The 21,399-nt window shown below is 33.5% G+C and overlaps 1 protein-coding gene across 1 annotated transcript; it reads right to left on the bottom strand.

Moving 5' to 3' along the window:
• Positions 1 to 5,722: 5,722 nt before the first annotated feature.
• LOC132273444 (pectinesterase 1-like) lies at positions 5,723 to 7,440 on the bottom strand. Its single transcript, XM_059774405.1, has 4 exons — positions 6,919 to 7,440; positions 6,615 to 6,818; positions 6,126 to 6,352; positions 5,723 to 5,882 (listed from the first exon to the last, which is right to left on the bottom strand). Exons 1-4 carry the CDS (start codon positions 7,438 to 7,440, stop codon positions 5,723 to 5,725), a joined length of 1,113 nt encoding a protein of 370 aa, XP_059630388.1.
• Between the last annotated feature and the right edge of the window lie 13,959 nt (positions 7,441 to 21,399).

The following is a 21,399-nucleotide window of genomic DNA, read 5'->3' as shown; positions in this document are numbered from 1 at the left end:
AACCTTATTATCTACAATTCTTCCATTCCAAAGTGTGGTGATTGCTTGAACTTGCTCAATATTTAATCCACTCGGAGGAGTGATCTCATCAATCATATACTGTACTTTTGGGTTCACCATAGGTTGAGCTGGAAGTTTTCCTGTGTCCTTCTTGTGAAGCTGATTTATTGAATTAGCCATTTATCCCAGTTGGGTTTCAATATTGGCTATTGATTGAGAGTGAGTATTAACCAATTGCACAGTTGATTGCAAACCACTAAGAGTAGTCATTATATGCTTATTGGAAATTACTAACTCATCCAATTGAGACTATTGCAAAGGAACATGATTCTGATTTGAAAAATTTACATTATAGGAAGGAGGACGATAGCTTGAAGAAGCTTGAAATGGCCGGTTCATGGATTGAGAATTAGATTGATTTGATTGCCCATGACCTTGGAATAATGAATTTTGTGGGGCTTGTTGCCTCTACGAGAAATTTGGATGATCTCTCCAACTCGGATTGTATGTATTGGAATAAGGATTATTTCCAGGGCAAGAGAACATGGCATTTACCTATTCTGGCACACCTTCAGAATATTGCTCCAGTGTAGGGCAATCTTCTACATTATAGAAAGTACTCGCGCAATGTGCACACATAGCACTTGACAAAGAATTTTGAGAAGATGAGAGATGTGGTGCCACAAGCTGAAAAACTTTGTGAGCTATAGCATTTACTTGAGAAAATTCTTCCCTAAGAGTCTATGGTTGACATGGATTTGAGGGTTTAACCACATTAGATGTGGAAGCTCTACGAGAACCATGTTACATAGAATTTTCACTTATATTCTCAGGTAGAGTCCATGCATCATCTGAATTTTTGGACATAAACATGACCGCACATGAAGAATCAATTAATTGCCTATGTGGTTCTGTTAAACCATCATAAAAGGCTTGCACCAATTGCCACTTTGGAATTTGGTGGTGCAGACACTTCCTCATAAAATCTTGAAGTATCTCCCACGTCACATAAAATATTTCCCCATCAATTTGGGAGAAACTAAGAATGGAACGACGCATTTGATTGGTTTTACTCACAGGATAATACTTTGTAAAAAATTCTTGTTGTAATTGGACCCATGAAATGATGGAATTAGCAACAAGAGAGTTCAACCAATATTTTGCTCTATCTTTCAAAGAGAATGGGAAGAGAAACATATGAAGTGCATCTTGGGGAAAATCCCTCATCTTAACGATGGAGTGGATTTCCAAAAACTCATCAAGATGTTTATAAGGATCCTCATTATCAAACCCATGATATGTTGGAAGCACTTGAATTGGGTAAATTTGATCTCATAATGATGAGCCTCAACATTAGGCATGATAATGCATGATGGAGATATGTATGTAGAGGCTACAAAATGGTCCCTAAGAGTCATTGGTGCCAAATTTTCATTTTCAGCATTAGGATTTCCAAGATTATCATGTTCATTAGCCATTTTATCTACTTCAATTTCAAGTTCTCTTAAAATTTCAGGATCCCTAAGGTTCCTTCTTTGTTGCCTAAGAGTTCTTACAAGTAAAGCGATATCAATTGGTTCCTCAAGATGTGGTAAAGACAATGATCTATGACCTACCATCAACCATCAAACACAACAATCACAACAACCCTTGACCAATACATCCACATTCATTGATCCCTTTCTCCTCAATTCAACAATAATTAAACAAATTAAATTGGCCATGACAAGGACCTATGCTCTAAATAAAATAATAAATTTACAATAGCCTCGACAAGGCCCAACAAAATATAACTGGGAACTTCAAAAACTTACCTAAAGTCCTTAAGACTTCAAATTTTGCAATTAAACCTTATGGAAAGTTTTTAGTCCCTACCAATACAAAAACACCAAAAACATTAAAAGATATATAAAATAAAATAATGAAGCAATTTTTAAATTCTGATTACAAAACTATTTGCAATCCCCGGCAACGGCGCCAAAAAGTTGATGCGCATAAATGTGTACCACTTAAAAATACCACTTATAACAATAGTACATTCATCATTGCAGATTAATGCTAGAGTAGGGGGTTATCAAATCACAAGGATTGCTAGTTTATGGCAAACAGAATTATAAAACTACTTCCTCTATTTGATAAAAGAAATGATAAATTGATTGGTTTGACACTTAACCTAAGAATTTAACTTTCAAAAAATAGTAAATAATGTAAAAAGGATGGATTGAGCCTATAAAGAAAAGGTTAGGGAATTGACTTCACCTCAACCTCATAAACATGTAGAACTTGCACTCAACTGGGGGATTGACACTTATATATATATAATGATGTGTAGGAGCATAAAACTACCACAATATCGTCAAGAAGATCATACATTCAGGACTAAGCAAAACCCATCTTTGGTTAGCATGGTTCATCCACCTAGACTAGATTGTAGTATGCACCATCTTCCCTAGGCATTGCCTATCAAGGTCCTTCAATAATATATTGCAGCACATGAAATCAATTAAATATCATAGACTATCTTTAGTTGGTATGGACCATCTACCTAACTACCTTAATCTAAGGGTGTAGTATGGTCCATCTTTCTTAGGTATAACCTATATAAATGCTTAACTTGATGCCAATATAACAATTTCATAAATTCTTTCCCATTGTCACTACAATAAATTAAGTGTAATACTTATATCAATATGATTTCTAAGACATGATAATAAATCTACACAAATATATATATTCATATGATAAACACATGCATCAATTTAATGTAAAGAACATCAAGTTAATGTAAATACTTCTAAGGTAAGTAGATGAAATAAATGAACATCAAGTCAATGTAAAGAAGTTAGCCTTTTTGGCTAGTGATGAACCAACACGTAACAATAGGAACAGGAAGGAAAATATACGTGAAAGGAAACAATCACGTAAATTATATATATATATATATATATATATATATATATATATATTTATTTATTTATTTATTTATTTATATTTATACCAATATGATTACAATCACTTTCTTTAAATAGGCAGTAAGTACGCGTAATGTGATCTGAATGATAATAATCATCATTCAAACTCTAACAACCTAAACCTATCAATCATTTTATTTTAATTTCAAAACTCTAACTGTCAAGATAACATTGACGATATCAATGAAGTTAAATTTGAATAAACTTCCAACACTCCCCCTTAATTCAAATTTTCAAACATCTTTAACAAATTTAGGGTAAGTCTTCAAATTTCTACCATGATCACTGCTACGGTTTCTTTTGAATCTTCTGCTAACATTGTTGCTTCTTCTATTCTTTGTTTTGTTTGAAATTTCAGTCTTTTCAGGCTTGTCTTCCACTGGTTTCTTCTTTGTCTTTTGAATTTTCAATGTTTTTTCTAGAGTTGTTTTTGCTGTGCATGCAACCATTTCTCTCTTCTTCTCATCATCCCCGAGCTTTGAAAAATCAAGAGGATAAATATTGTTATTAGACATTTTTGAAAACAATATTAATTTTTTATCTCCTTTGTTGTACAACATGCATCTGTTATCTTCAAACACAACTAAACAACCTTTGTTGAGTAGCTGTCCGCAACTGATCAAATTTTGAGCCACACTTGGAACATACAAAACCTCATCAATCAATTTTTTACCAAAATTTGTATTTACTGCAACGGTTCCTTTGCCTTGAACTTGCACCCTTTTGTTGTTCCCCATACACACCTGAGACTTTACAGATTCATCAAGTTTAATAAAAATAGATTTATCTCCGGTCATATGGTTACTACAAGCACTGTCAAGATACCACATATTTTTTGTAGTGGCATTGAGGCGAGATATGAATAGATGTTTATCATTCACATTTTCATCTTCAACTTTTTCTTCATAAACTATTTCCTCATGAAAGTTAGCTTGATTTTTAGGATTATACCAACAGTCTTTTTCATTATGTCCATATATTTTACAAAAAGAACACTGAGGGATATCAGGATTCTTATTTTTGTACTAATAATCTTGTTCAATATGACCTTTCTTCCTACAATGAAAAAAAATAGGAATTTCACCATTACCTTTATTGAATTGTCTCCCTTTTCCATTGAGTTAATTCCCTCTTTTACCTTGAAATCCATAGTTTTTCCCTTTTCCATTTGAGCCTCTTTTAAACTCCAATTTTGTTTATAAAGCCTGCTCCACTTGACTTTCTGTAGACCAGTTTAATCTTTTTCATGCATTTTTAGTGATCCCATCAATTGAGTAGAAGACAACTTAGATAAATCTTTTGACTCCTCAATTGCAGCTACGACACTATTGAATGTAGGAGTTAGACTTCTCAAAACTTTTTCAATGATTTTTTTATCATTCAAATTTTCACCAAGAGATTTTGCTTGATTAACAATAAAAGTGACTCTAATTAGGTAAGCATGAATTGACTCAGAACTTTTCATCATCAATGTTTCAAACTCACGACGGAGAGTTTGTAATCTTAAAGTAATTACCTGACTCGATCCTTCGTACTCATTCTGAAGCAACTCCCATGCTTCCTTGGATGTTTTGGCTCCCATTATTCTTGGAAAAATAGTGTCGTCTAACCCTTGTTGGATATAGAACAACGCCTTGGCATCTTTCTTCTTGTTTTCTTTCGATGTTGTTCTTTGTGCAGCAGTAACTCTCTCTTCTTGATTATCATTTTTTGTATAACCACTCTCAACCAGTTCCCACAAATCAAGAGAAATAAATTTTTTTTTTTCATTTTAATACTCCAAAACTGGTAATTTTCACCTTTGAAAGTAGGAACAAATGGATGAGAGTTGTTATTACCTATTGCGGCCATCATTTTTTTTTTTTACCTCAACCTCTTTTCACGCTTTTGTGTAATCCTGGCTGATCGTCAACTGCTCTGATACCACTATTAGCCTTTTTGGCTAGTGATGAACCAACATGTAACAACAGGAACAAGAAGCAAAATATTCGTGAAAGGAAACAATCACGTAAATTATATTAATTTTTTTTATATACCAATATGATTATAATCACTTTCTTTAAATAGGCAGTAAGTACGTGTAACGTGATCTGAATGATAACAATCATCATTCAAACTCTAACAACCTAAACATATCAATCATTTTATTTTAATATCAAAACTCTAACTGTCAAGATAACATTGACGATACAGTAAAGTTAAATTTGAATTAATTTCCAACAGAGAATTGGTTTCCAATTCTAGATTTGAGTTCCCAACTATTTATATTTATTTTGCATTTTGTGCCTAGTAATTTGTAGTTCATTGAAAATTGTAGTATTTTGTGTTAAAAGTTGGGAGTTGTAACATCCTTAATGTGGATTTATAATTTTTGAACTTGAATTATATTTCGATAATGATCAGAGACAGATCTATTCAATTGCCCCCATTGATTTTTTTTTTTTTTTTTTTTTCTTCTTACTATATACCATTGATTTTCCATTTTTTTTACAATATATACCCTTAAAATTTTAGAATTGCCCCCACTGAAACTACAGAAAAATCATACTATTGCCCCCACAACATTTTTTATATGGTTGTTAAAGACCACCCCTACTAACATAGTTTTCTGGGTCCGTCCTTGATAATGATGTTACAGAGCTTACATCTTTATATATCCAACTCCTTCTCTTGGTTGTGACTTCTTGTTCTATATTTTCCTTCTTCCCTCTCTTCCACCCATGTCAATCTTCCTATTTTTAGAGTTGTTTTTAAGCTTTATGAGGAGGAAGAAGCCACTTCGAACCCTCTATAGAGGCAAGGCTGATATAGGGTTTAACGTCTGCATCATTTAGCTGTTTCGAGAATTTAACTCTGCCACCCGGATTAGACCCTGGACCTGTGTTTTTGTATTCTAGGAAAGTAACCGTCCTGCAATTAAATCCATCATTACCTTTTCATTAGTACCAGTACAAATACGCATGTAAATTATATACAGGAACTTAGTTTTCCATTGTACAATGCTTCATGTTATACAATTATAGACATCCCATATCAATCCTCTGCACTAACAATATAGCTAGAAATAATTGGTCCCAAAATTATAAAACTGATAATTGATAAAGAAATTACATATGTATATTAATAATTAATGTATATATAACTATGACTCACCTTTCATCTTTGTTATTCCATCCTCCAGGCTTGATCACATCGCTCATTTCAGTGTAGACAAAAGCCACCTTGGCAAAAGGCTTCCATGCTCTGCCTAAGTCAGCGATTCTTCCTGCGCCAGTAACTCTGCAATGAACGAATAAAAAGCCAGTATCTTCCGTAGCGGTCTGTCTTCCTTGTGCCGTGATAAATGCCTGAGGGAAGGGTATCACATGTATTTGTGTGTTCTGCATCAAAACATCCATTATGTATATTGTTAATCTATTAAGAGAAAATCAATGCATGTGCATATCTTTAATTATAGGAAAAATAATTTAAATTTAGTTATCAAACTTTAAAACAAGTGTTGGTCATGGCGTTGCATTGATTTAAATAAAAATTCGTGGTCACTTTTATTAATTTATTTTATTTTTGAAAATTCAACTGAATTATCATTATTATTATTTATTATTAATTCTTCACTCTTAGAGATTAATCCTTGATACCAACCACATATAGAGATTTTCCATTGCCAAAGATGAAATCACCCATGCCTTCAATGTAGCAGTTCTTAAAGAAATGCCTGCCTTTGTCATCACAAAGGGTGTCTTGAAATCCAAGGAATCTGCAGTTATAGAATGAAGCCTTGTCACCGGAGATTCTCAATGCCAAGGCTTGTGCTTGCTGTCCGGGAGCGGGCCTTGGTCCCGAATTCTAAAACATCAACACACATGCATGTACATTAATGAAGAAAAAAAGAAGAAGAAGACAACAGTCCGTGTATGTGTGTGAATATATATATATATATACGGACCTTAAAATTTATATCGATAGCACGGAAGTAATCAGACTCAATTATCACACTAGCACTCATCATAGTTCCTTTCGCTTTTCCTGTATCGCCAAAAACCAAAGTTGGCAAATTCTTTGGATCACTAGCTAACAAAGTGACAAACGGCTTCTTTTTATCAATGATGACTTTCTCATTATAGATTCCGGGCGCAATTGAGATGATCACTCGTTGAGTATTTCCATCTGGGATTCTCTTAATTGCATCCATCACGGACTTGAATTCGCCATCTTTACCCACCTTCATCAATTTCGGATTGTTCTCGGCATTCGCAAGGGCAGGGTCCAAACTGGCCCTCCGCTCCTTGTACGGTTTGACATTGGTCTGAAACCAACTCTCCACTTGAGCCCTCTCTGCCGGTATGGGTGGACTGTTGTCCGGGACGGGGGCGGGGCCACGGACAGGGACGGGGCCGGGTTTGGCAGTGGCCAAGAAAATGCTAAGAAAAACTGTAAGGACGACGATGAGTGTCTTTTTTGCAGCCATGTTATATGTGTTGGTGTTATTTTTTTTTGTGTTCTTAATACTTTATTCTGTGTGTGTATATATATATATATGTAAGGCTACACAGCTCTGGAGAGAGAAAGAATTGAAGTATGTGATGAAGAGGATTTGTCGCATATGACAGTCCTTCAAAGTTCCATTCGTGAATTAATGCATGATCACAAGCATTATTTTGGGCCACCTCCAGTGATATTTCGTTGTAGTATTTGCACATTTCATCAAAAGTCGTCTTTTTGCATTTACTATTGATGGAATTTACCAATTGACCATGGAAAGGGATTGACACCAAACATCCCAGTTAAATATATATTCACTTCCCGTTAAATATTTGGAATTGCATATAGAAAATAGAAATATATATTCACTTGCCGGAAAAAAAAATTAAAAAGAAGAAAAATCTTGTTGTAATAGATGTGGCTCTGTGGGGTCCTCCTAATAAAGGCTTTGTTTGAATTATACGAGTATGTGAATGTCAAAAAGAGAATAAGCATGACTTGTGTGTGTATTGGTGTGGGTTGTGAACAGAAAAAATAAAAGTGAAAGGGTTGTGTAGGTGAAAAGACGCTTACAAATATGCATGTGTTGTGATGAGAAGGGCATTGAGAAAAGAAGTGAATTCCAGTAAAAGCAGAGCAATTTTCTGGATTTCATATCTCTCTTGTATTCTTTATATATTTTTCTCTATATTCATAACATATCTCCTTTGGTACCTCTTCTTTAAAATTATCATAATTTTTTCTAAGGGATCTATAATAAGTGAGAACGTTCACTTTAAAGGAAAAATTTAAAAGTTTACTCAAACATTTGATTGAAGTATTCAATCTATTAATTGAATGATACATCATATTTTATTTTGTTGTTACACAAAATTTGTCTCTATGTGATGAATCAAGATCTATGTATGAAAATCCCTCAAAAAGTTTTTAAAACTTGCACGTTCCCTAACAGTGGTATCAGAGCATTGTTTGATTCATTACTACAGATCATGTTTTTATAAAAATCATTATTCATGGATCCAAATTATATATATATATATATATATATATATATATATATATTTATTTATTTATTTATTTATTGATGTATGTTGATGTATGATTTAATATGTTGATATATATTGATACATAATGATGATGTATATATAATTGTGAATGGATTATGATGTACTTTTGGGTCATGGATGAAGCTTATAGGCTTAATGTAATTTTATTTTTGGATGAATATAATTAAGGCTTTGATTTAGCCATTTGAAAGTTCAATGATATAATTTAATTTTTTCCATTGCATTTTAAATTGTAAAATTTATTTAAAGTCATGTAATCTTCATAAAATGATGCTATGAAGCTTCAAGAAGGTCCAAGAGAATTTAATTTGGCTTCAGGAATTTTCTGGAATTTTTCTATAATTTTTGGGCCAAATAATGAATTTTGGAATTTTTTAGTTGTTGGTAAGGGCACCGCCGGAATGAAGGCTGTTGATCCGATGCGGTGTGGTCCATATGGGCCCGCACCAGTAGCCCTTGGACCTTCATCAGCTGCTGGAAGATATCAAGTGTAGCTCAGCCCATGGAGCACTCAAGGCGCACCCAATCCACAGGCGCGTGTGATGTACGCGCCAATGTAGCAGGCGCTAACAGGCGTGTGCCAGCGCGTGCCACGCGCTGGCAACTCCCAAACGCGTGTGGGAGCGCGTGGCATGCACTGCAAGCTTCCTCTAGCGCGTGTGAGCGCGTGACACGTGCTGGGAACCTTCCTAGGAGCGTCAAATGCGCTTAAGGGTGTCCGATGGTGTCCTATGGTGCGTAGGGTCGGGTTACAACCTCCTGCAGGTGTATACAAGCTTTAGATAGACCCTTGTGCAATAATTAGAGCATTTAAAAGTTAAAAGCTAAATCTATTGGCCATTTTATTTGCTTTATCTGTCATTTATTTATTTATGTAATGTATGAAATGCATAGAATAAATAATTGTTAATAAATTATTGTTCATATATTAGATCCATGATATTTACTTAAATGATTTGATTTATATTAATTAAATTATGAAAATTAATTGGATTTAATTACTAATTAATTAGAAGGCACTTAAGGGGAAATGAAAAATCATTTTTGAAAAACTATTTTATTTTTTTTAAAAATTTGGCCTCAAAGTAAATATAGTGAATAATTTAAAGTCTAAATATTTTCTAAATTTAATTGGATTAAAATTAAGGCATTTTGCATGCATCATATCATGTAAATGAATAAATTGAAAAACCTAATTATGAATGATTAAAAATTGAGTGGGAGCAAGGATTTTTATACATTACCCTATGGCCTTCGTTATTATAACTATTATAATTAGATCTTTTAAAATAAGGCCCCACGCATGATTTGAACAGTCTAAAAATTACAAGAATGGTTGTCTCATAAAAATAAAAAATATCAAATATTCATTGTAATTAGATCTTTAAAAATAAGGCTCTACGCATGATTTAAAGAGTCTAGATTATAATGACAAGATATTTAATGTTTTATTTTTCGTTGGAGCATTAATAACGTTATATATTCAATCTAAAATCAATAGTCTTAGCTCCCTAACGGAATGATCTATACTAGGTAATTTTAGAAAGACTAAACAAAATCGGGAATCATTTCATGTAGATAGACAAGACATTGTCTTAAAAGATATGGAAATGATGGGATTTGCCCGCCAATAGTAAGAATGAATTTCGCCAACCGAATAAATTATTGGCGTATTGGTTATCCAATTATTCATGCAGTGGTTAAGGGACCCATATATTATTATTTTAATGTAAGTGCTTGCCAAATAGCAAATGAATCTCAACAATAGTAATAATGAACTCCTCCGTTAGGATAAGTTATTGACGTATTGATTGTGTGATTTATTATGCTACGAAGTTAAGGGACCCACATTAATTAAAAGGGATTGTTTACCAATATTGATAATGAATTCCTATACTATTGAGATTTATTATACTATGTGGTTGACAAACTCATTTTAATTTTAAATATGCATGATAGTATTAAAAATTTACCTTACATATTGTATGAATGCATTTATATTCAGATTAATTATGTCTAATCCATTTAATCTGCTTACTAACATATTTAATCTAATTGGACCTAATTTATATAGACTGAAAAAAGGAACTTAAATATTTTACTTACAACGTAAGGGTACAAAATGTGTTTATTACTCTTACACCTAATTCCCTTTTACTTTAAAATACTGAAGAGAACATTAATACTTTTAATAAGTGAAATAAGACAAATGATATGGTTTGGTGCTATATTCTAGAGTTTATCTCAAATATACTCCAAAGCTAATATTTGCATTATTTTATTTTCTTCAAGCATCATGTTAAATATTAATGAGATGCTTTGGTGAGATTAGATAGAGTGTATACCTTAGTACTGTGTCAGACTTGAATACCATTGCGATAACCTAAGGAACTCCAGTAAAAGATCGTGTTTTGAAAATAATTGTTTATTATTTAAAAATTAACTAGAGGTTAATAAGGCTGACTTGGGTGGTAAGTTTCAAGTTAACATGATTATTGTCTTGTTACCAAACTCGTTTGGCTCTTTTAGAGTGAACTAAATAATGAACCAGTTTGAGTTCACACTCACTGATATTCTTTTAGAGTTGGTAACATATGAAGGGATAATCAATAAGTATGGGCGTTTCTATCAATCTAACCTAGTCTATACCATCTTCTTCTAAGTTCAAGTGGATGGGCAAAGGAAAAGAAGAAGGATGATAATAGAACTAGGCTAGCACAAAACATGGGTATCCAAAAGGTTAAGGAAATAAGACAGTGTATGTTAAGGGCGAAGGAAATTATTTTTTTTACGGCCAACTAAGACATTTATTTAAGGATGAACTATCTAAGCAACGACATGGCATAGGAAAATGTATATTTAATCATTAAGCCATGTTTTATGGTTGTATCTATTAACTCCTGATGGATAGATTTTAGAGTCACTAAAAATGTTTGCAATTCGTTGTAAGGATTTCAGGAATCAAGAATCTTCAATGATATGGATATATATTTATCTTTTGACCTGATGCTAAGGTTGTAGCTAAGTCAGTGGGAGTATTACATCCGAAATTAGAGAGTGTGAATATATTAGTATTAGATTATCTTTATGCACAGATGTTAGATGTAATTTCATTCTTGTTTCACTTTTGGTTTATAAAAACTATGCCGTTACTTTTGGTAAAACTGCTTTTATAAAATTGAATAGATGTGCGATTGCTTCTGGTGCATTGAAAGATGGTTAATATATTATAAGCACCAGCTCTTAATATTTGCATAATGAAGAAACTAATATTGCATCTATTAGATTGAATGTTAGGAGAATATTTGTTATTTTTGACTCATTGTACTTTTAGTGTCTATTGTTGAGTTATAATCTGGTAAAATGAGTTTAAAGATTGATCAAAGAAGATTTATTACCTAGTGAAATAAGGGAGCCTAAACTAAACTTATGAATCCTGTTTTGAAGGATAGATAACCCTAAGGGTTTTAATTAGCCATATGAAACACACTGATATGTGTGGTCTTATGAATATCCAAGCAAGATTACTCATGTTTTGGATACATTTACCTGATGTAACATAAGTCTTAAACTTTTGGAATATTCTGATAGTGTCAAGACTGATATGGAGCACAAATTAGGTAAATTTATCAAAACACTTCGATCTGATCGTGGATATGAGTATTTCTTGGGATAGTGCAAAGATTATATGGTCAATAAGGGTGTTGTGTACCAGTTTTTCGCAATTGATGCTCAATGAAATGAGGTGTCAAATAGGAATAACAAAATTCTGCTTAACATGGTTAGATTTATGATCAGTTATGCTACATTATCTCTTTCATTTTAAAGTTTAGCCTTGACGAAATTGATGCACATTATAAACTGCATTCCATCTTAGTCTGTCTCGAGGATACTTTTTGAGCTGTGTTTTTTACTAAATCTTAGTTTAAATCATATTTACATATGGGGTAGTCTTGCACATGTGCACTTAATATGGACAAGTAAGTTGGAAGCAGATCATAGGTATGCTTGATTTGATGGCTACTCTAAAGGCACTAGGATGGATTATTTTATGATATCAATGATAAAAGTTGATTATTTACACTCACTGTTTATCTATAGGAGGATCATATTATGAATCACATACCTAATAGCATAATGTTAGAGAATATGGTATGAGTACCAGTTGTATCACATATGAACACACTTATTATAGATATTTAGAATTATAGATGAATTCCCTATTGATGCGTAAGCATTATCCAGTACACAGAATTTCTACATCGGTACATTGATATAGTGGGAGGATTATCATCCAATCTGATAGAACCATGTTTTTAGGTGAGACCTTTAGGACATCCCTGTTAAACATGAGTTGGATCCAGTAAGCTACACGGATGCGTGAACCGATATGGATACAAATCGTTTTGGCAAGTTGCTATAAAATTAGAGTTGGAATCTATGTATTCTAATAAAATCTGGGATCTTTTAAAAAATTTTAGTAGGGTGATTCCTAGGAAAGGCAAGTTAATCTACAAAAGGATACCAGAAGATTTCTTAGTGTATGAACCATGTGTGTACAGGGTAATATCATTATTTTTCTAATTCTATATATTGATGACATCCTACTCATTTATAATAATGTGGAAGTTTCGTCATCTGTAAAGAGGTAGTTGTTCAATTACTTTGAAATGAAGGATCTTTAAGATGTAAGCTATATTCCTAGGATCAAGTTTTTGCAAGATTAGGTTAAAAAGAAAATAGGCTTATCTTAATAGTCCTACATTGATAAAGTTTTGACCAGGTTTGGTATGTAGAACTCAAAGAATGAGTTCTTGCTTTACTGATATGGACTGCTCTCTTGAGTAAGTAGTTTTCCAAGATTAGTAGAGGAGATTGAGCAAATAAGACTGGAATAATATGCTTCAGCATGTAGGAGTATCATTTATACCATAGTTTATACCAAACAGAACATCCGCTACATTGTAGGGATAGTCGGAAGATATCAATCCAATCCTGGACTTGATAACTGGTCTGTTGTGAAAAATATCATAAAGTACCTTAGGAGAACCAATGATCTCATACTCATTTATGGATGTGATGATGTGGTCCAGTCGGGCATACTAGTTCTGATTTTTAATCAGATGTAGATACTATGAGGTTTATGACTTGGTGTATGTTCACTCAATGGAAAGGAAATCAGTTGGTATATTGTTAAGCAGATTTCAACTGCTAACTCAAACCTGAAGGTGGAGTACATTGCAGCCTTAAAGGCAGCAAAGTAAGCCTTTTGGTTTGATCTCACTGATTTAGAGGCTGTGGAGCATACTAGCCTGTCTATTGAGCTATATTACAACAATAGTGCAGAAGTAGTCCAAACCAATGACCCAAGGTTCTATAGAAGAACAAGGTACATTAAGAGGAAGTATCCTGTCTTACATAATATTGTCTGACAAGAAAATATAATCGTGGCTAGAACATTGCATTGGAACACAACTTTGTTGATTTATTAACAAAGGTGTCATCGATCAATAGTTTTGATCGTCACCTGGATAACATTGGAGTTAGATGCAATTCGAATTGGCTATGAGGGCAAGTGGGAATTGTTGGGATTTATATGCCCTGGCATAACAACTTCCTAATTGGATTAAAATGACACATGTTCTTAAGATATCTGAAATATTTATGTTTTATATAATTGGTGAATTCAAAGTATTATGCTTCGATACATTATGGAATTGATAGTGTCCACTTGATTATAAGAGATATTTATATATATATATGATGTCGATCAATACATGTACATAAATAGTTCATAGTCGATAATTATGGATGGACTCATTATTAACTAAGACTTGAATTGGATCCGCGTTAGGTTGAGATATATTACGAGAGCCATCGTATGTAATTGCTCCCTATCATTGTCATGACATTTGACTCTTAAGTATGAAAGAAGTATAGACTCTTTTATTAATTAGTAATTATTTTGATTTGTTCAGTGGAATCTTCAGAATCCATAGACCAGTACTTTGGGTAATTATGTAATTAATAGTTAGAGGGTTATATTTTCAATATTTGCATCATTGCTACTTGTATTTATTTTGTATTGATTATGGTTGATCACAAAGTAAATTCGAAGGCCTTCGTATGTTTTAGACAAAATATTTTCTATATATTTATTTAGTAAATTATTATTTTTGTCAAACAAATATTTTATAGTGATCAAGCCAGAAATAATCAAATGTAACAAAATAATTATATTAATTATGTTGTCGGATTGATAGCTTTATAATCTGATAAATAATTATGCATAAAGGGGTCAAAGTGTAACATTGACTTAGAGGTTATTTACTATTTAATTGGAGTGCAATTAATTTATTTTAGTGGTGTAGAAATTAATTTATAAATTAATTGAAATGGGTCCATGGTTTAATGGACTAGACCAATTATTAATTTATAGTAGCCAAGAAAATAGTAAGCCTAAAGGATTCTCACCCATAGCCCAAGTTGATATTGGAGTCCTATTAGAATTGAGATATGTGAATTAGAGATGGAGAATGATTTATTATTTCCTTTCCTTATCTTTATGTTGCCTATATATACATGGGTCCACGTATATTTTAGGAGAGACTTTTGAAAGACAAAGGAATATATTTTCTCTCCCTAGTTTTTATGGTTTGCTTTCTCTTCTAAAGGAAGCTACCACAAGCCTTGCCTGTAAGGTCATTCATCAAGGTATATGGGTGATTACTAAAAGGAAGATCACTATCAAGAAGAAGGAGAAATGATCTTGCTAAATGATCTACAATAAGTGAGAACATTCACTCTAGAGGAAAGATTTAAAGGTTTACTTAAACCTTTAATGTAAGTATTCAATCTATTAATTAAATGATACATCATCTTTTATTTTATTACAATAAAAAACTTGTCTCTATGTGATGAATCAAGATCTATGCATGAAAATCCCTGAAAATATTTTAAAAATATGCACGTTTCCTAACAATATATATGTGTGTGTGTGTGTATGTGATCTCATTTAGGTACATCATTGTTTCACCAATTTGAGAGGATATTTCTTTCTCTTATTCAAGGACTTTTTCTATTTTTGTCGCTTTTGATATGCCACTTGCCTGCACTTTGCACAGTTTTCATACCCTTATACCATTTATGACCTTGATGAGGCTTGTACCAGTATAATCTTTTCAGGACCATAGTTGAATCCTAGTTTGGGGGGGAGGGGGGTACTTCTATGTGACCGCCCTAGTTTTACAAACTCGGTGCGTCCTATGATGACCAGAAAGTTGATCCGATATTGGATTCGAAGTACGGAAATGAAAGAAAGAATAAGGTCTCTAGAGATGTACATCATCCCTAAGACGACAAAGTGGCCTCCCGAGGTGTCCCATGACTCAACGGAAGTGAGACGAAAGTTAGGGTTTTAAAACCCTCCATGAAATGGACCAAGGGTAAAATGGTCATCTCAAACAAAAATGGGTACCACCGTGCACACCATTAGATGGACAACAAAAAATAAAAGAGCTTAGACTCAAGAATCTCTTGATTCGGAGTTAGGATGAAAAAGATAAGGCCAAATGAAAACCAAGTGCCCAAGTTGCCCAAAAACAGAACTCGAAGGCAGTAGGCGGACGCCAAGAGCTACGGGCGCCCGCCAGGACTAACACTACGGGTAGAAGCCAAATCCTACGGGCGCTCGCCAAATAGTAGAGTTGCTGTAAAACAAATGGAAATGAGGCTCGAAATGGTTTTTAAAGTGTCTAAATTGAATATGCAACCTTAAAATATGTGCACAAGGCCTACAAAAGTTTCGGAATGGTCGACACATTTTTCAAAAAAAGGTCAATGAAAAGTAACCATGACCAAGGTTTCAAAATGAGGTTTTTGGTTCAATTCGGAACAATAATGATTTTAAGGCCCAAGATGGACTTTCCCGAAAAAAGTTCGTTAAGAAACCTCTCCAAAAATCATATTTCCTAAGCGACCTTGTCAAAAGAAGTTCTTATTTTTCAAGAGAAGTGCCCAAAATGCCTCTATGTGCATATTTTGCAAAAAAATTAAAATGCAAGAGCTAAAAGTGTGTAATTCATACAAAAATGTGTTGTGGGCGAAAGTGAACATGCACGCAAACGTAATATGCATTTTTACATCGCTATAATAGCCTGAGGCCTCAATATACGCCAAATACAAAATATCACATGTCAAACCTCCAAAATTCGTAAAGTTTCCTTTAATAAAAAAAACAAGAAACCAAAGTGCATATATGTAAATAAAAAGGTGTTTGGCCCTAGGCCACACATCATACATATAAAATGAGTCTCAAAAAGTGTGCTTAAGTACACATTACATATTCCAAAGTAAAAACGACATATTGAAACCTAGCTATGCGTTACATGTAATGACCCAGTCATTTGCCTTCCTTTCATTTTTTTTGAAATTTAACGAATGAATTTTTTTAGTTTAATTTTCTTTTCTGAGCTTTGTTTTGTGTCGCTTAGTGTCATCTCGAGTGCTCAGAATTGGTTCCTGAGACTCTTTTTCGTGGATTGATAACTTCTTTTGAGGACCAAGTCATTTTCGCATTTTTCGTTTTTCGGACACTATGCGTTATTTCGTCTTTTCCCTATTTCGTCTTATCTCCGTTTGTCAATTTTTGGCACAACCTCACTTCTCATGCTCGGAGTTGGTTTTTGACTTCACGTGCCTTCATCTTGAGTGGTTTTCTCGAAATACGTATCTTTACTTTTGTAAGAAAGTACTCTGGTTGCTCTCGGTGTCCATAGGGGCATGGATGCAAAGTTCTTTGAAATTATTTTCTTTTCTTGGGGTGTTTTTCATAAATATCCTTTGAAGATATTTTATTTCAGGGGTTTTTAAGAAAATATTTTTGGAAGATATTTTCATTACGGGCAATAAGTGCAGTTTTCACTTTTTGGAGGGGCCATTGTGCAATTAATGAAAGTTATTGCAAAATGTCTTGTTTTGAGCCAGGATCCTCATACAGGATTCATTTTCACATTTCGTCGAGTTGTGCACTCTTGGAATTTCCTCCTGGTTGATGTTTCCCAGTTTCAGGGTTTTTGGCCCCAGTTTGCGCCAAACTTGTTTTGGGCATAACTTTCTGCTCGGGACTTGGTTTATGAAGCCATTTCTTCTGTTGTTCATATTTTATCATTTTGAATCTTTTTTGTTCACAAAGTTTTGCCATTTGAGCACCTCTGCTCAAATTTTACTTTTTCGGACTTGGTGGGGCCCGTTCGGGGCACATTTTGAGATTTCTATAAAAGGGGGGTGAGATATTTCATTTTTCATCTTCTCCCCTCTTCATGCATGACCTGGAGCTCCCATGGCAGCCCAAGGGGTGCTGCCATCTTCACTCTCCTCTTTTGGTTCACTTTTCCTTTATGGAAAGTCTTCGACCTTAACGTTTGTTGTTCCCCTCGCCGTGCTCTACTTTTCCCCCTTATTAGAATTCAGTTTTGACCATTTCTTGAGTTTGGTTTTGAGGTCAAGTAATGATTTTGATGGGGCTTTGATGGGGGTTATGTTCATGGCGTTGTCCCCGATTCATTTTGACCTAGTAGTTTCGTCGGATTCGGAATCATTCCATTTTGATGGCTTTTGAGATTTTCATCTCAAATTGAGGTAGGGGATGTTCTAGGTTTAAATTCTTATTATATAGCATGCTTGTGATGCTTATACTACTTGTTTGCATGATTAAATATAAAATCTAGAGATTTTATTATTTAATTTTCTTGTACGGGATCTAATTTTCCTGGTTGCTCATGACTTGGTTTAAACATGTAGCATGATTTTATCTTGCCCCTCGATATGCTCATTGTCGTGTATTAAAATTGGAACATTTGAATAAGTACTAAAGATTTTATTTAATAGTTATCTTAGGTGAAAGATTAATTCACATGATCTTAACTAGCTTGAAATTAATATGTGTTAGCATATTATATTAGGCCTTAGCATGCTCTTCAACATAGTTGAATTTGAAAGTAATTGGAGGTGTTTTGAAAATTAGTAATTATTAATTAATTTGCCCCGAGTGCACTATTCACTTTATTTGAATTCCGACTTGATATTCTTGATTTACATGCCATATAGCTTCACATATATTTGATTTAGAATATTCGGTTAGCTGTTGAAACCTGTTATTTAATTAAATTCCATATTTAAGATTTAATCGTCATGGTGATATACAACTTGGAATTGAATTGTGGCATGCTAGAAAATTAAGCTTAGGTATAGTTGTTTACATATATTAAATTGGGATGAATTGCATGAGAATTGCAACTTTTAATTTATATTTAACTTTAGTGAAAGTTTAATTCACATGGTCTTAAATTAAATGAAATAAACTTGTAATGTGATATTACATTAGTCCTTAACATGTTCTCTAAGATATGTTTAATTGACAGCATTTGGTTAAGTTTGAAAATCTAGAGATTTTAATTAAAAGAATTAATTAAAATCTATTTCGTGGTCCCATTAACTTAATTAAGGTTTTAACTTGATATTTGTATTGGCGATGACTTGTTTACTAGTATATATTAAATTGGGACTATCTGAAGTTGTTTTAGAACTTTGGGATTTAAATTAGCATGATTTAATTAAAATTCTACTTTGTTGTTCTAACAACTTAATTGAGTTTTAGAATGAATATATTGTTGTCTGGTGTAATAATTTGCACACTTCGTATTTAACATCTTTCATGCATAGCGTCTAACGAATCGCACACTGAAGATTCGATATTCATCATATCATATTAGTTGTGGATTTGGAGCATGTATTGTATATGTTTCCAAATTTGGTTGTGCTTAGTAGATAGTTGATTATCTTGCATATTCCTGTTGATATATGCGATGTTGCACAACTTGTTGATTTTGGAAACTTGGGGATGTCGTTGTTTGACTATTGCTAGGACGTGGTTCTAGTACGGGGGATAGTCCCTCTATATAGTCTAGTGCGCACATAGGGAGGTTACCCATGGGCTAGTAACCCTAAAGTAACTATGTTGTTGGTCTGATTCAGCATGACGTCCGAGTATTCACTTTGTTTGACTTCACATTTCATTTTCGAGTTGATAACTAGATGATGTTGTAATTTGTTATTCCTTATTTGTCATTCCATTTTAAGTTACATGATGTTAACTTTGCGAAATTGTACTTTATGCGTTGTATTGGAAGTTCCAATGTTGGTTAAATTGCATCGATATTGAAAAATTGTGTTTTGACGTTCTAACAAAGCTTAGGATTGATCCTATTGATTCATTTAGAACTGAGACGTTAGGTGGCATGAACCACTACTGTTATTTTGTGCTTTAGATTCTAAGTTGATGGCTTTGAGAACTTATAACTTGTTGCATTGTATAACATGCTCTTTTGTTGTTGAATTGCTTGGAATATGTGATTCTTGTTAACCTGTATTCAAATATACTTTTGTTATGCTATATGGATTACTCTAGACCTAGTTCAATTGTATTGAAAATGCAATTCATCTTAATCTATGCTCAAACATTCTTCTTGTCATGTTCTTTAGATTATCCCAACCATGATTCGTTTCATACACGTATGTATATCATGATTCTTGTTGCTTAGACTCTAAGGTAGCTTAGGATGCTCCACGAGTCTCACTTGGACATAGACGTTAGGTGGCATGAACCCCTTTAACATGCTTCACCTTAAGGTGATAAATTTGTAAAATGCTAGGTCGATGCATGCTCATCTCCTAGGAGTAGCTTTATATTACTCACCCCTACGATACTGGGGCATATTTCAGGTACGAAGACTTGGTTCGTGACGCCTAGCATTCCTTGGATGTCGTATAGCTTTCAAGTTTCCATTTCATGCAAATGTTAGCATGAAATGTCATTTTGTAGGCTTATATGTCAAAATATGTATATTTGATTCCATATATGTAATGTATACTTAAGTACACTTCTTTCAATGTATTTGATATGTATGAGATGAGGCCGGAGGCCAATGACCATTATATTGTATTCTATGTATTTTTTAACTTCATGAAATATTATGAAAACTTTGAAAAAATCGTAAGTCATTGCTTCACCATGGTTGCATCGGGTGTGGGAATTCCATTTTCATTCTTTCATAGGGTCTTATTAATCTTGTATGAGGTGTGGCCAAGGGCCAAACGGTCATTTAACTCCATTTTACATTTTTGGATTCCATGTTTTCCATTCCAAGTCCATTTTTGCCTTTTTACACATTGGGGGGTCGGATTTTGCATCGGCTATATTTTTAAGCCATGGACCATTGTAGCGCGTCTAAATAGGTAAGTTATGTTTGCGTGCATAGTTGTTTCCGGGCAAAACCTCATCATTTGTGTTTTGAGCCTCCTATGAATTCATTTAGCGTTTTTGTTGCATATTCTGATCTAGGCGTATTCTAGACTTTTTAATTCAGTTTTATTTCCTTATTTTAACATGGTTGAATAGAAAACGTGATTTTAGGGGGGGTTTCTTTTTTGTGTTTTTTCAGAAAATGTCGTCTTGGTGGCGGAAATCGATCGCAAAGTTCAGCTTTCTGTTTTTTTTTTTTTTTAGCAGCTTTTTGGACCTCCATAACCGGATTTCATGGAGGGGCATTTCGGGCATTCTACATTGCATTATTTTTTAATTCTATCGTGAGTCATGTAGAAAATTCAATTTTGAGGGGGGTTTCTTCTTTGTGTTTTTCCAGAAAAATTTATCTACTAGCCAGTTTTTATTCTTTGTTTTGGCTGTTTCTGGAAAAAAAATGCTTGTAGCAGCTTTTTGGGTCCATCTTGACCTAGGTTATTCAAGGGGCATTTTAGCGACTTTACATCGTATTTTTTTTTGGTTTCTTGTGCATAGTTGGGTAGAAAACATGATTTTA

Source organism: Cornus florida, unplaced genomic scaffold (genome assembly GCF_030987335.1).
Source record: "Cornus florida cultivar Cherokee Brave unplaced genomic scaffold, ASM3098733v1 CherokeeBrave_3.0.0_Hap2_Chr01, whole genome shotgun sequence".
Lineage (NCBI taxonomy): Eukaryota > Viridiplantae > Streptophyta > Magnoliopsida > Cornales > Cornaceae > Cornus > Cornus florida.
Note: the sequence above shows the minus strand (reverse complement) of the source record. Positions and strands in the feature narration are given on the sequence as shown.